The sequence below is a fragment of the Gobius niger genome, assembly GCF_951799975.1.
Source record: "Gobius niger genome assembly, chromosome: 11".
Classification (NCBI taxonomy): domain Eukaryota; kingdom Metazoa; phylum Chordata; class Actinopteri; order Gobiiformes; family Gobiidae; genus Gobius; species Gobius niger.
The window spans coordinates 19,829,535-19,846,117 of record NC_136862.1 but is presented as its reverse complement, the minus strand read 5'-3'; the positions used below and the strand labels follow the sequence as shown (position 1 = coordinate 19,846,117).

Sequence of the window (16,583 nt, the reverse complement as noted above, 5' to 3'; positions counted from 1 at the left end):
TCCAGGGATGCAGAGAGTCTGAGCGGAGCGCTTAACTCAGATTGACCCGCATTGGACACTGGTTAAAGAAAGCGAAACGAAACTGGACTTAAGCGCGGGCAGAAAACTTTCTCCTTGTTGTTAGAGGCGGGAATTCGCTTTGTTTGGATTTCATTTTCTTTTCTCTTGAAGGAAAAAGGAGTGATGCAAAGTGCTCCGGACACGTTATTTGGGAGTATCTCGCGGGGGATGGCGCAGGTAGTTCGAATCGTGGACTCGGGTCTTTTCCACTTGTCATGGTCTGGCCACTCGTGTTGAGATCTCTCGCAGCAGTATGGAGATCAGAAACAGACTTTTTAGCTGCCTCCTGTTGGCCGTGCAGCTCTGGGTGTGCGTCTCTCAAGTCCTGCGAATCGGTAAGCGCAACAGCTGCTTTACGCACGCCAGTGTCAGTGTTTTCTGGTTGTTCTGATTGTGTGTGTCACGTTCTGCTGATTACAATGGGTAACTACGATTGAAAAACAGAAACTTATTTGTCCTAACATTAAAAGGACAACAGCATTTGGATAAACTGTGATTCTCCCTCTTATATTATTGGAATCATCATTAACATCCTCAAGACATGAAGGCAAAAAGTTACAGTTCCTTATGACTTCACTTTTCAGAAACCATTGTTGAATCTGTGTTGTATACCTTTGGTGCAAATGCTTCTGTTCTGTCCCCACCTTTGTTTTTCAAAAAAAAAAAAAACAGCCAGGAGCAGCAGTCTTCCCTCTGGCAAAAATATGAACCTGACTGACTGCCCTCAAAGGAATATGCCTCGCCTTTCCAAGACCGTGACTCTGGTCCAGTGGGGAATAGTCTCTCTGTTGTGGATTATGGCTTTTTGAAGTGGCACCCGAGTGAAGTGTTTTTGAACCACTGTGGATTCAAAAACAGTCTTTTTTTTATTTTTATTTGGACCTGCCTTTTCTGGGTTTTGCAGATTATTATTATTATTTTTTTTTACAAATGACAAAGAAAAAAATCCTGTCGCTTATTTTGAAGCTGACAAAATATTGATGTGAGCATTTGCTTAATTGCTTCCTCACATTTGTTTTTGCACAGTGACTGCCGGCTTCCACCCACTCCCATGAATAAAAACAAATGAAAGAAAGAAAGAAAAGAAAAATTCCCCAATGAAAAGCATTTTGTGGCTTTAGTGTTTGAGATACTGCCTCTGTTTAATGTGGTATTGAGGAAATGGCTTTAATATTTTAAAATGGAAGAATGTGTTCCTCGTCGTATTTGAAAAGGTTTAAAACAAAAAGTCCACATTTGTGCCTTGACAAACCACCTGTAGTGCAACATCATCATGGATTGGTATTGAAAAGATACACAGTTGCTTATTACTACACTCTGAACTCCCTGGTCATAGTAATAGATTATTGATTCCTGCTCGAGGCGGTTGCCATAGCCTCCTTTGGGTCATTTTCATTTTGGATGCGTCCCCGATGCAGTGGGGGGAATCATCAGGTGACGTCTATCCATCACCGAGACAGATGTGAGAAAGGCAGAGAAACCCTCCTTATCTTCCTTTGTCCCATACTGTATGTTATGTGGAGTCAAGCGGAGGAGCGGGAGAAGTTCACCAAGACTTGATTAGACGGGAGGAGACAGTGGAGGAGGGCGCCTTCCATTATTACACAGGCGCAGTCACTCTCACACTAGAATTTGGGCAGAGCTGCCGAGTAATGCCTGAATGAAATTGACTGAATAAACTAAGAATTGTTGTCATGCCGACTAACCTCAATTGCATTATGAACATGCCTCATGCTCTACACAGCAAGATTCATCACAAAGGCTCAAACGTTCGCATTTGCAATACTTGCAATCTGAAAAATCACAAACATTTTGGCCGTCCTTCTACATTTATTGCTTTAAGACTGTGTGCCCTGTTATATCGAAGAGCTTCTGATGAAATGTATCAAATTTATTGCTGTTCAATCAAAGAGCCTCAAGCAAACAAGGTCCCAGGAGCAAGTTTAGACTCATCTCAGTACATTTGCCAAAAGGTCCAGGAAGCCATGTCAGTCACGGGGCACTTTTTGATTGACCTCATGTGTTATAGAGGTGGGGTTGACAGGGCGACAGTGGCACAGATGGTAGAGAGGGTCGTCTCATGATCGGAAGGTCGGGGGTTCGAATCCCACCTCCTGAAAGTGCACATTGTCGTTGTGTCCTTGGGCAAGACACTTCACCCACATTGCCCCCAGTGTCTGCGTACATTGGTGTATGAATGAGAGTATGAATGGGTGAGTGGATCCTTGCTGTAAAGCGCTTTGAGTGCCTAATGTAGGTGGAAAAGCGCTGTATAAGTTGAGACCATTTACCATTTGACACAACAAAATAAAACACTGCTGTCCATTACATGAGACCACGAAACCATAGATCTACATAATAGAGATCGGCGGGTCCCATTCTGCCCCATTCATAGTGATGATTCCGAGTGGTCTGTGAAGTTAACATGGCTGCTTAATCTCTTCCTACGAAGCCTCTACCTTAAAAGAGGCGAAAAGCTCCACCCTTGTGGGGCGGGTGGTGCGGCTTAGAGCCTCTACAGTGCTCCAGACCCTGTTAATCATCGATTTAGGCTTCCACTTTTTAGTGTTGATGTACAAAAACCAGCGTGGTTAAAAATATGTCACCTAGCCCAGGGTTGTCATATGGGTCACAACGATTTTTAGAAATAATAAAAGTCTTTGGAGCCAAGCTTTTAAGCAGATAAACGAGGTCCAAAGCTACATTTACAATCCTGTTTCCAAAGTGTCTTTTGGAGCCACCGGGGGTGGTATTACAGAAATGTCAGCTCCCTGCCATGAGGACCAAAGAGAAGGACTTTCCTCACACATTGCATGACACCTTTTGCTCTGTGTTACTCTCCTCTCTCTGGTCGTAACATGTTGGCTTTGGAATTAAAAGTATTTTAGACATCTGCCGCACAGAGTTGCAACTTAGTGGTGCAGCTGTCTTTAAAGCTAAGCATTTAATAAATCTAGTGTGGAAGTTTTCCAATTGACAAAAGGTGGGATTTGACCTGGAAGGTCTTTCTTGATGAATTAAACAAATACAAAACAAAAACAACTAGTGACAAGGACAAACAGAGCCTTGACTTTGAAGCTTCACGTTTGTCTTGTCATCTGTTGTTTACTTCAGTACTTCAGTGCGTGATGTGTTTGGAAAGAGTGTGCCAGCTTTGTCAAATTCTGAATACCATTTTAAGATGTTATTCTAGAAAGACTCTCGTCACCTAAATAAGACTAGAAAACAACTATTGGTGAACTGTGGCAGTTCATGTTTGTCCTTTTATTAATGATTTGGTCATTTGATGGCTGTGGCCTTTGAAACGCATCAACCAAACATTTATGTGCTTTTGTAACTTAAAAGTCAGACTCATTTATTTGATTATAGCCCAATGTGTGGGCTGCTGTTGGACGTGGACTGACATTCTGGCAGTTCACAGTGCTTTTAAATAATTAATTTAATGAGTCAAATGATGTTGCACTGCTAATGCACTCTCCACCTGAACACTGCTCAGTAAAGTTATGTTATTTTAGGACAGACTAAAGGAGAAATTGACCTATTTAATTGTCCCTATTCCACTTTGGGTGACCATATCGGATGATGAGCATGAGATGTAGCACACCCTGCACAATGCATTCCCTTAGTTAGATTGTTTTAGTTCCCAATGGGAAACCATGAGAAAGGAGTCACAAGTCAACCTGCACAGAAGGAGACACTTGTGTCCGGAACGGAATCTGGCGCAGTAAAAGCCAACGTGAATTTTCCTTGCTGGAAAAAAGTTGCATAGAAGTAAGCCAACCTTAGTACGCAGAATCTGATCATTTGGGGGGAGAAGAGAGATTTGAGAGTGGTGTAGCCTCAACTTTATTCTGAATAATTTAACTTTGTCCAGTATAACCTTCATTTTATTTCAGCATGCACAGATGACTGCTCAGGTTATCTCTCCCTGCCATTGCGCACGACGTCTCTTTTTCTACGGACGGTTTTTCCATTTGAACTTCACAGTCACTCGGGCCACGACTTTCTGATATGCACTGTAGCTCTGGGTCACGCGCATTAATATTCAGCACCATTCAAAACCAATGAGGGGAGCTTTAATGCTTCACTGCAGAGCCAGGGATCCACACAACTGTCTGCGGGGGATTTACACTGCAACAGTCTATTGGTGAGCTGCAAACGAGCGCAAAGTTTGGCTCCAGGTGGCGTTCAATCAAATCGTATTGCAGAAGTTTAAGTGGAGATTAGCTTACATTTGTACGAGCAGATATGCTGCTGTCAGTGGTGGAAAGTTACTCTCAGTTCTGATCATTTTTCCTGTATTTCTTGAAGTACATTTTCTTTCTATTCATTTTCTACAGCACACTTTCACTGTTATGTTATTTGTGAAATCTTTTACAAGAAATGATATAACGGGCATATCTTCGGGCCTTGTCCCAAAGATACTTACATGATTCTTACATGACATCGTGGTGGAGCTACACAAATAATCGCAATATAGTCGATGCAATATTAGGGCTGGGCGATGTAGCAAAACTGTATATTTTTTTCCTCATATCGATCGATTTTGATTCTATTTTGTTTTATTTTTTCATAATAATATAACTAAATAAAAGCTAATTCATGAACTCTCCCATTGTTTCGTCCAAACTTCAAAACTAGGAGCTGTTTCTGCCAAAGAAATGGCTGTAAACCTGACAATTATTAAGTCCAATGACGATTATTAAGACTGACCAAAGTTGAGGTTGTGATTTCGATTAATTGCCCAGCCCTAGGCAATATCCATAGCCACAAGGTACAATCAAATCCATGAAGTCTTCCTCATTAATAGCCAATACAACCTTACACAAAAACACATGGTAACTTAAAGATGCACTATGTAACTTTTTAAGTGGAAAAAAAAAAAAACTTGATATTTGTGTGTATTTGACCTTTTAGTGACTCAGTGGTGTTATGGGTGCAGCGTGACACCTTTGCTTTCCCTCACATTGGCCTCTATGATGCTCCAGAATCAATTGTTTTTTTGGGGGTTCTGGCAAGTTTCTGGTACGAACCCCTAAAAGCAATTGATGCTGGAGCATAATAGAGGCCACTGTCAGGGAAAGCAAAGGTATCATGCTGCACCCATAACGCCACTGAGTCACTAAAACGTCAAATACACACTAATATCAAGGTTGTTTTTTTCTAATATATTTCCATTTTAGCCTCGTAATGTGTCTTGTTTAGTGTTTGTTTTTGTTTTTAAAAAAAAAAAAATTCAATCAGTTGTTGAACCTCTTGTAATATAAATGTAAATGTAATAGTGTACGATAGGGCTGAACGATACTGAAATGACCGGCGATATGCGATACGGCTGTGCAATTATTGTCAAAACGATATTATTACGATATTTCACAAAAGCATTTCAACACAATATATTCCATTATAATTAAACACCAATCATAAGTAACTAGTTTTTAGGGAATTGTGTCGAAACAAGACTTAAAGGGGCTGGAAGCAAGTTCGCCATTTTATACTCACTACTGCCACCTCAGGCCATATGTGTAACTGCACCTTCTATATTAAGCTCGTGCATGACGGCAATTCGGGCCGAAGTGACACATTTTTGAGTGACCGTACAGGATTTTAGAGGCAGTTGTGGTGAACAGGTCTGAGCTCATTCTAGACATTAGGACATGGCTGGAACATGTAGGGGGAGGAAAATACTTAATTTTAACATTTTTAAACTCCTTATAGTCCCTTTAAAGGGGCTAGATGCAAGTTGGTCTTTTTACACTCACTACTGCCACCTCAGGTCTTAAGTGTAACTGCAGCTTCTATATTAAAGGAATAGGCCACCGTTTTTACATACCAAGATATGTTCTTACCTAGCCTTAGCCAAGTTAATATATCCCCGTCTGGTCTTTGTCCGTACGGAGCACATACGCAGCCTCTCCCACATGTCATATAGCTCCGAAAAAGCTCCCGATAGAAGCTACCAAGCTCTTCCACGTGTTCCCTATTTAAATAAAGTTACGTGAAGTGTTTTCATGCGAAGTATATTTACACAGAAATGTAGCATGTCGATTTTATAAGCAGATAAAAAGGGGGACTATATTGTTAGGCGTAATGATACAGGAGCACAGCGTCCGCGCAGTAACTCCTAAAGACTTCCCCGCTCACTTCCGTCAACAGAAGCTGCGTGACTTGTAGAGAGCTCGCAGAGAACAGTTAAAGAAGCGTCGACAACTTGTGAACAATACCTTTTACGTGCATCGTGCCTGGCTGTGATAACAAGCAGAAAGTATATAGTGTAGTAATGTTTCACAGATTTCCAACTCACCCCGGACGACGACACAGGACTCAGGATCTCTACCATGAGGTAAGAATGCGCGAGCACTTTGCCAAAATATATTTTCTGCTTGTTGTAAAAGGCTCTGTACAAGTCACGCAGCTTTTATTGACGGAAGTGAGCGGGGGAAATCTTTAGGAGTTACTACGCGGACGCTGTGCTCCTGTATCATTACGCCTCACAATATAGTACCCCTTTTTATTTGCTTATAAAATCAACATGCTACATTTCTGTGTAAATATACTTCGCATGAAAACACTTCACGTAACTTTATTTAAATAGGGAACACGTGGAAGAGCTTTGTAGCTTCTATCGTGAGCTTTTTCGGAGCTATATGACATGTGGGAGAGGCTGCGTATGTGCTCCGTTTGCGTGACAGAGCGCACGGACAAAGACCAGACGGGGATATATTAACTTGGCTAAGGCTAGGTAAGAACATATCTTGGTATGTAAAAACGGTGGCCTATTCCTTTAAGCTCGTGCATGACGGCGCTTCAGACCCGACTTAACACCTTTTTGAGTAACAGTGCAGGATTTTAGAGGCAGTTGTGATGAACAGGTCTGAGCTCATTCTACACATTAGGACATGGCTGGAACATGTAGGGGGAGAAAAATACATAATTTTAACCTTTTTAAACTCCGTGTAGTCCCTTTAAGGAACATTTAGACAGGAAATTGAACTAAATTTGGAAATGTTTCTACACGTTTCTATTTTCAATGCATTGTAGCTGACTTGTTTTTAAAAATTGTGTCGATCTCTGTCAGATGAAGACTTAAGTGATTTTGCGATATAATCTTATACCTAGTTTTTTGTTTAGTTTTCTATCGCAGTCTGACTCTAGTCTTTTAGATTTACAATGGAAAGGGTCTCTGTGGTGGAATATCGTTGATCAAATCGGCACAGGCGGCTGAATTTTGGCCGTATAAAATGTAATAGGCACCTGTAGCCTGTCATAAAAAAGCCCGAAAAAGCCCGGGGTTCATTTGTATGTACTGGCGAGTGGTCTTCCTTTGTGATGTGAGAGTGATAGGAGGCTGACTGGAGCGCATCCACTTTCATCTGTCCACCACCCTCTCTTTTAAATTGTCTCATTTAGAAAGCACCGGTGTCTGCAACATTTGTGCCCGCAAAACAAATGGACGGGGGGTTTTCAGAAGAAAAGAAAGCCTCAACTTCAGGGCAAAAGGCGAGAGTGTGCCAGCCGGAATTGATGCACCTGTAGCAAATGCACTTTTCTTCCCGGTGCCAAACAAACTCCTCTCAAACTTTGGCAGGGGTTGAATGTAAAACATGCTCATTACTTTTGGAGTGTAATTCTGTCACAGTGGGCCCAGGAGTAATTAACTTTACAACTACAAGATTTATAGTCCGTTGGATGTAGTGGGGCTGCTTTGTGCCAACGGGAGTCACATTGTAGAGGAGAACTTATTTGCTTGTTTATTTTGATGTTTATGCATGAACAAGCTTTGAATGCAAACTTTAGAAGAAGAAGAATAAAGTGCCAAGGACAAAAAAAGAAGAAGAAATCAATTGTTTGGCAATAGTTTTCTTTATGCACAGTGGCATCTGAGACTTTCACGCAAGAACGCATTATAGAAGTGAAAGACAAAGAAGAACTAGATTATTGATCAAATAAAGGCTCATTAAAATCAAAGTCAATAATGCGACTTGGGTAAGAAATATAAAGGGATTAGACAAGACCTGCTTCTAAGGTAAATATTTCTCTTATCTGTACATTTGATATAAAAAGATAGTTGAGTCTATAATCCACAGTTATGTGTTTAAGCTTTGTGAAAATACACACAACACCAAGAGAGGACAGACTATTTTTAACCAGCTTACTCACATCAGCTGCAGTCCCCAGTCCTTCTGCTTAAGAAGCTAAATTTTAAATTGAATGCCAAAGAAATTAATGACTTCAACCACTAAAATATTGAAAAGTGGCCAAATGGAAGTTGGCACCATTTTCACACCATTTATATGTAAAATGTTAGTGGATCACAGCACCCCTAATCAGACCTGTCGCTCCAATGTAATTACTTTTAAGGCAAGTTGGCGTATAGTTTATAAGAGGAAAGAAAACGCTGTATAAGTAATATTTGTATTACTTAGTAGTATTACTTATATAAATATAAGTAATATTTGCGCACATGGTCGAGCACATTAACAAATAATTGTTCAGGGAATATTATTTGTATAAATGCTTTCACATGGCACCAGTCACCCATTTCTGTCCATAATCACTGTTGGTGAACTATATAATGTAGCCATAGCCACTGTTGGGGGCAACGCATTACAATAGTTACGAGTTACACAAATATAATACTTTTTTTTTTTTTTGGTAACTAAGGAATATAACAAATTACTCAAATTACACAAAATACGGGAATATATTAGTCATTACATTTCAAGTAACTCGAGTTACAACGAAAATAAAAAGGAGGATGCAAGTTGGACACTGGTGTAAAAGATCTGCAGTTGTGTGTAGTTAATGTCCCAAAACAAAACACAAGAGAGTGGGGGAAAGAGAAGGAAAAGGAAATCTCTGATCATCTCTCTGCGCCGTGGCATTATTACTGTATTCAGTTTATATTTTGCCAAAAGTAACTCAAAAGTAACTCAAAGTAGTGTAACTCAGCTGAATTTTTGAAACAGTAATGTGTAATACAAACATCACTAATATAGAATATATTACAATCTTAAGTAACTTGCCTAACACTGGCCATAGGTGCCTTGAGGTAGACTGATGGACGCGTGGCTGCCAAAATACACCATCACAACACAACATATACCAGCAATTCCCTCATGGTCCTCCTTCTATTAAGCTTCAGAGATTAGGGGCAGCTTTGAACCACCTGTGATCCAAATGCAGTATGTGCAAAAAGAAATCTGCATAGTATAGATAAAGTCTTCCTGATTTTATTCGAACTCTCTTCAATCACAGCGTCGTGTTTAGAATTTCCACTACACTTTGACCTTGAGTTGGTTCCTACAGTGTTTGTTTATCCACAGGACTTTACTCCCCACCACCCATGACCTCTTCAAAGTCATTCACGCACATGCATCTTTGAGTGAGCACACGACTCGTCTGGCCATTGGAGGATTCAGCTCAGTCAGCCTCTTGTGGAGCATGCTTTCAGGGGGTACAGCTTGCAGACATGGCTGTCCTCCCACTGTCCATGTCCATCTTTTGTCTTATATTCATTTGTCTTTTCTTCACATTTCTGGCTCACCTTGATCTAAACCCAAGATTTTCAGAGCCAAGAACAACGGGGCGCACTGAAATACCCATCATTTGCTTTGACGCCGTGGACTTTTTACACTTGCAAATGCATTTACTGCTGCCCGGTCCTGAAAAGTGCAGCACATTTGGCCACTTTGAGCTCCAGTGGATTCCGTCACCTCAGCAAGAGGCACAAAGTATTTTATTTGTCCACTTCATTGATCCTTCGTGGTGGTAATACAGAAACTGCATTTCTTCAATCGCAAGCTTAAAGCGGTGTGAAGTGAATGTGTCCTCTGGAGGATTGGAATTTACTTTATGTTTTAGAGCGGGAGTGCTGTTCTTGCCCCGGGCCCCAGAGAGTCTGTCAACTGCCCTGTTGGCTGCAGAGTGGTAATAATGAAATGATGAGTATAGCTGTAATACTAGAGATGGCCGATATTTGTGGATTTTACAATATCGACTAACGGCCGATATAGTCAATCAATCAATCAATCAAATTTTATTTGTATAGCGCCCAACAACAACCAGAAGGTGCCCAGAGCGCTTTCCAGGATAAAAACAAGAATCATAGTAGACAACAATAAATACAAAAACACATAAAACAGCAGTCGAGTCGGTGGCTATGTATCGAAGGCTTTTCTGAAAAAACTTCTTCAACAAAATCTTCAACTGTGATTTAAAAACACTCAGCTCTGTGATGTTTCGAAGCTGGACCGGAAGTGCGTTCCACAGCTTTGGTATAGCACCGAAAAAAGACGATATTTCCGGGACCGAAAATGATAGAGACTCAACGTTTTCGTTTTTTGCATTGGAAACAGAAAAGTCAGGGCTTTAAAAGGAGTCCTCCCGCAACTCCCCAGGCCTCAGGGGAGGTGAGAAACATTGCAATGAAAATTGGTTAGCTTCACATTTGTTAAACACATTAAACCTAAACATTTCATTAAACCTCCGTCAATATGGACATGCTGAATCTGGTGAATTCAATCGCTGAGTTAGTTTTAACCTATTGTATTTTTGATCGCCGCACAAAATGCCGTTGCTAGTTAACAGTATGATAATGCTAACGACAAATAATCAAAGCTGGGACAGAAACTATGATTGGATCACCTAAAGTAATAAAACAAAATCAGCCTCTGCTGGAGCTGCCAAGCATTTGTTTTTACAGGATTGTATAGACCAGACGTTTGGAAAAAATCGGTCAAAAACATTGGTCAAAAATATCGGCCGAACACATCGGCATCGGCCAATTAACATCCCAAAATATCGGCATCGGCCTCAGAAAAACACATGTCGGTCGGCTTCTAAGTAGAACAGTATTAAGTTTTACAAATCTCTGTTGTGAAGCACTTTGCTCAGTACAGTACTTCCAGCTACAAATATTCCAGCGCTAATGCCATACGAGAGTGTAACAGCCAATTTTCAAACACCCTTCACGATTACAGCCACAGCGAGAAGTACAGTGAAATCCCAATTTCTATGCTCCTTGCAGACTGCTGATAAATCTTGTGTCACATTTTTAGCATGTAATAAGTAAAAGCCAGTGGCACATATTGGTGCATTAATATCAAATGGATCCCACATATTTTGTTAATGGCCATGGTGACTTGTGACTCAATCGTAACTCACGCTGAGCGCTAATGTAATGTGAATATGAATGATTGGGACAACAAATTACACCCTGTATCTGTATTTCTCACATGCACAAGCCTACCCTTCATCATTTATATGCAAATAGTAGGTTAGCTCACATTGTTATGGGATTTGCAAGTCTAAAAACCTTTTAAGAAACGGGGAACTCGGTCTTCTTGGCACCTCGATTGACAATGCAATATATTTTCCTTAACAGTGAACATTAATTACGCCTAAAAATCACATTTCTCTATTGTCCCCAAATGGGTCACATTCAGCTTTTGCAGATCCCAAATGCATGGTATAAGAAATGTAAAGTTAGTCTCCTGAAACTTGTGGAACACATTTGCGCCGTCTCCTTGCCGAGATAGAAATGATTTGTGGCGGTAAATTATTCCTCATTATTTGTGAAGCGAATGGATGCTTTTAGAGCCTCTAGGTGCATTAATTCATTTGTGCAGAAGCAGGTATTCGCTCTGAAAGAGAACGATTTTTTTTTTTTACTTGGCATTATGATGTGTAATGCATGCTTAATGTAAGAATAAAGTTGTTCAATGTGGTTATCAAAGGTTCTGCCAATATAATGAGCACCTCTGGCATAAAGGGACATCTTATAAACAAAATAAACCCAACACAATTTTAGGAGTGCACTAGAACAAAGTCTGACTATATAAAACACATACTCGTCGGCTAAATTATTAAGCATTTTACTTTTATGCGCAGTATCTCCCATAGCTGAAGTAACATCAGAATCAGCAGTAGCAGCAGAGAGGCAGTAGTAGTAAGAATTTATAATGAAAACCATCCTAATTTCTCTTTGATCTAGAAGTTTAGACGTTTCTTTGCATAACACTGCAAATAAATAGACCGGAAATGTATCTTAATGTGCCTTTTTTATTTGTAGAACGAGAATGCAGGTAAAAGTGGGCTAGTACTATTGATTGAAACAACAGCTTATCAAAGTGTTGCAAAGAGGAAATCACTGAACATTGGAAATCTAAAAGCCACAATTATATATTTCCGCACGTCTGTATGATTGACTGAGGGGACAGGGTTTAAATGGAACGCTTTGAACCTGCGGGAAAAGCTTTTAAAGTTTTGTTATTTCCTGCCCTTGCCTCGCTGCTGTCACAATTACAAGTGGCCTTCCTCTGTCTGTGCTTCTTGCGCGCGGCTGTGGCAGAATGGTGATGTGCAGTTTGAGAGCGTTTTCATGTCGCCGCCGTTATTGTCTCGCAGTCCTCTTTGGCCCTCGGTCTCTGTGCACTCTCTCTACAGGACAATCATCTGGGGCTTTTTGTGTCTTACAAGGGGCATGTGAAAGTAACCCGTTATTAACCAATCCACCTAATTTCCAGCACTGCTTATTTGCTTGACTATTCAAAAGCATATTTGCTTTCAGAAGGCTCCAGGATTTTTAATTAAATGTTGTGCTACTAAATTATGGTGAATCATATTTAATTAGAATTTGTTTACAATGGTGTTCTTGACCAGAATTCTCCTTTTAGCCAGATTTGGCCGGGAAAAAAAGCTCCATTTCCTTTTGTGATATGGCCACCAGGTCTGGGAATCAAACTCGCAACATTTGGTACAATCTTACTAAAACCATTCGCACTGTTTAAGTGTTAACTGTGGGCCAACCTGACCAGCATGTTTTTGGAGATTGGGGAAACTGTAGCGCCCGGAGGAAACCTGTCTGGCTGTCTTCAGTCTCCTCTGAAACGGTGCAGAGCCTCCTGGGTTTGTCCCTGTTTTAGAGCATGGTGTCCTGCACTGGTCAGCTCCACATCCTACTTCCACTTCCTCCTGCGCAGCTCCCTCCGCTCCACAACAGTCTTTCACCAAAACCCACCGAACTCCACAAAAACACATCAAGATGTTCAAAAGTAAAAACACAGAACAATGCAGCTGTACCAAGAGAGAGGGAAATTGCTGCCTGTTTACACGTTGCCACGACCTATGATGATGAAATAGGCTCTGTGCAGAAACTTTATGAACAGAACAAAAACACATGCCATGCTTTGTGGTATAATAATGAGATGCTTGGTATTCTTTATTTGCTGTTTTGCTACTTCATGCAATATTTTTATTAAAATGTGTTTGAAACTGTCCCTTGCATCTAATGCTCTTGGCTACCCAGAATTATTTAGAATTATTTTTGCTTTTGCATCACTGGTCTGAGCAAAGAGCACTATTACACAGTATGCAGTAAATTACAGCTGTTCAGATTAGGCTGCTGCTCTCCCTGTAATAACCTAGAATTGAGGAAACAACACAGATAAAAAACAGGGACAAGGTGTCCCAGGTCTGTGCACTCTGTCAGTGCACTCACTTCAGAGTGCACTGACAGAGTGCACAAGGACCAGATGCTGAAAATCACCTTGTCCATTGTAGATGAAGTTTCTTGAGCTGTCGACTGTCCACTGTAGTTAAAGTGTTGCCTCAATTCCAAGAGAATTTGTCAGTGACACTAAAGAGCTTTGGCCACAAGCGAATTTAATAAAGGCCACTCTCAACCTTTGGTAAAACAAACCTTTGAATAAAGAGGGGCGGTACTATCACCTCACTATTTATTCAGTCCACCTGTACCCAGAGATCTTACGCATCGAGTAGCAAAACATCCAACACTTTTAACTACACAGTACAGATGACAGTGGACAGCTCAAGAACCCTCATCTACATTCTTCATGTTGACTTAGGTGAACTTATGCCTTGGCGATGTTAGTAATCAGAAGGTGCGATATAAATAAATATGAAGAAAATGCTTATCTCTAGAAATAATACCCTATAGGCTAAAATGATTATGTGAGATACTGTATCTTGCCTTACCGTGTACCGCAAACAAGTTAATACTAAATGCATTTTCTGTGGCTTGTTTGTAGGGGGGATCTTTGAGACACGGGAGAGTGAGCTGGTGAGCATGGATGAGCTGGCTTTTAAGTTTGCTGTAAACAACATCAACCGCAACAAGACACTGATGCCCAACACTACCCTGACTTATGACATACAGAGGATCAATGTATTTGACGGGTTTGAGGCGTCCAGGAGAGGTAAGTGGGACAAAAATACGTATATTAAAGCAATGTTTTGTAAAGATACACACGTAGATACACGTTACACTACAGTAAATACCTAAATATTGTGCTTTTGACATTCATAACTTTATTATTTGGTGCATTATGCATTCCCTTCTCCACTGGTTGTGGGAGCACGGCGGCCATTTGGCACTGAATGTTGTTGAGCTGTGACAAAAATGAATTTCTGTCTCTGTAGGGTCAGATACAAATACATTCTGTCAAGATGTGTATAGTGCCTTGCTGAAGGGAGCAACAACAAAATCTCTCATAGTGCTGCTACTAATGCAAGTTAGTTAAAGGTGGCATGTTAAATGCTTAGACCTCTTGCCTTAAAGCAGATGCACTTGTTTCCCTACAGGGACAATCAAACCTATTAATAAACCTATTAACCTATATAATTTGTAATTCAAGTGAGGTTTGAATACTAAAATTGTAATTGCGTCTTTAAAAATGTTAACACCCTTTTTAAACATAACAAGAACAGTTGCGACAGAATCACAAGGTCACCAAACACAAAATGTGTATATAAGAAACAACAGTGCTATTATAAGACCATCTCCCTTTAGCTGTGATTACTGTATAGTTTATGCATCACCATTTTCACTTTCCAAGAAAAACACTGCTGTCCTTTCTTGACGAGCCAGACCCGTTTGGGACCATGCCCTCAGAGAAATGAGACTGAATTTCACCAACACACAAATGGCACTGTTAGGCTCATGATTTGGTTCTGCTCGGTTGCCCCACAACCGGACTGGCAGCATAACAGGAGCTCAGAAGAATACTGAATGGTTGAAAAAGATGGCACCTCAAAATGTCAAGACAACTCACCCTCGCAATAGATCATACGGCAGGAGATTACACAACAGAGGAGGACATTAAAGGGAAAAAAGATTTCAACGAGTAACAAGAGGAGTTGTAATGTGTAAAAGTGAAGAATAAGAATTGTTTGTAATGTGAAAGAAAAAAAATCTGAAAAAGGGCTTGGATAACACTTTTGTGGTCCCGATATGTTAGGGGTTAGCAACCATGTTTTCATGTTAAAATAAGATGTTTCATGAATATGCCACATGCGTATCGCCTTTGTTTGTTTTTAAAATGTAATAAAAAGAAAATGAAAAGCCGCATTTTCAGCTATGTCCTCTTTGTCTCATAAAATGAAATATCTGCAATATAAAACAAGATTTTCCTCATGAAATTTGCACTGAATGTGTATTTTGACATGATATCACCGCACAGGAAATCTTGGATTTATAGGTGAAAAAATAAACGTTTTTTCTGGAGGAAACAAATGGCTGCCATAACTGAACTGGCTGATACTCAGTCGAATTGTTGTATCTCCTAAATTATACCAGATTTTCTGAAATAATTTACACCACATGCCGTCTTCATTAACCTAATGCAGTTTGCAACATTTCATCTTCATCTGTTACTCACTGCATAAAGAAATTATATGACATTTAATTGGTGAATGTTAACCCAAATGGCTTCTGTTCAGCTATGTTCCGTCTGTCATATAAAATGAAATATCTTCAATATAAAATAAGATTTTCTCATCAAATTGGCTTAGAATGTGCGTTTTGACATCATACTATCAGCTCACAGGAAAAAATAATAATAAAATGTGTGAGTTCCATTCATTCAACAAGATGGCCGCCCTAAATGAACTGACTTTGTTGAATAGTATAAATTATACCAGATTTTCAGAAAAAAAAATCTCACTTTATGTAGAGTTAATTAACCTAAAGCTGTGTACAAAATGGCATCTTTATACATTAATGTATAAAGAAATTACATGAAATTTCATTTGAGTCTAATTATACCATAAAAAGAGAATGCAGCACATAGAAGCTTTGTCCCTCAGAAATACTCACACGGCGTGATCAACATTTCTACATTCTTTCAACTAGACACAGGCCAATAAGTGTTCGAGCAGGGAGCGATAGTGATGGACTGAAGTTAATATCTCCCAGGGCCTAAAGACAGTGGTGAAGAGGAGAGGGTGGCTAATAGTCTTGCTGCTGCTTTGGAGATTGGGGTGTGCAATCCAATATCAGCAGGACCACAAAGATTAGAGTAGTCCTAGTGCAGTTCACGGGGACAAAAGCTCTTGTTGTACATGGAGCTGATGGTTAATGTCCTTTAACCTCTGAACCTTTTAATTCATATCCGGCTTCCCTCTAAATATAAACGTTATTGTCTCGACAAAGCTGACGCAGGTAATAATTCTCTGAAAGAAGCTCTGCTGCATTTAGAGTGAATAAAATTTCAATCACAGTCACA

General features: G+C 40.1%; 1 protein-coding gene across 3 annotated transcripts in view; it reads left to right on the top strand.

Moving 5' to 3' along the window:
* The window catches only part of grik1a (glutamate receptor, ionotropic, kainate 1a), a 49,119-nt gene continuing 32,536 nt past the window's right edge, over positions 1-16,583 (top strand). For all 3 annotated transcript variants that reach the window (XM_079566938.1, XM_079566937.1, XM_079566939.1), the window contains exons 1-2: positions 1-395; positions 14,109-14,276. In XM_079566938.1, the coding sequence (XP_079423064.1) occupies positions 314-395; positions 14,109-14,276 (250 nt within the window). In that variant the 5' untranslated portion in view covers positions 1-313. The remainder of the gene's footprint in view (positions 396-14,108; positions 14,277-16,583) is intronic.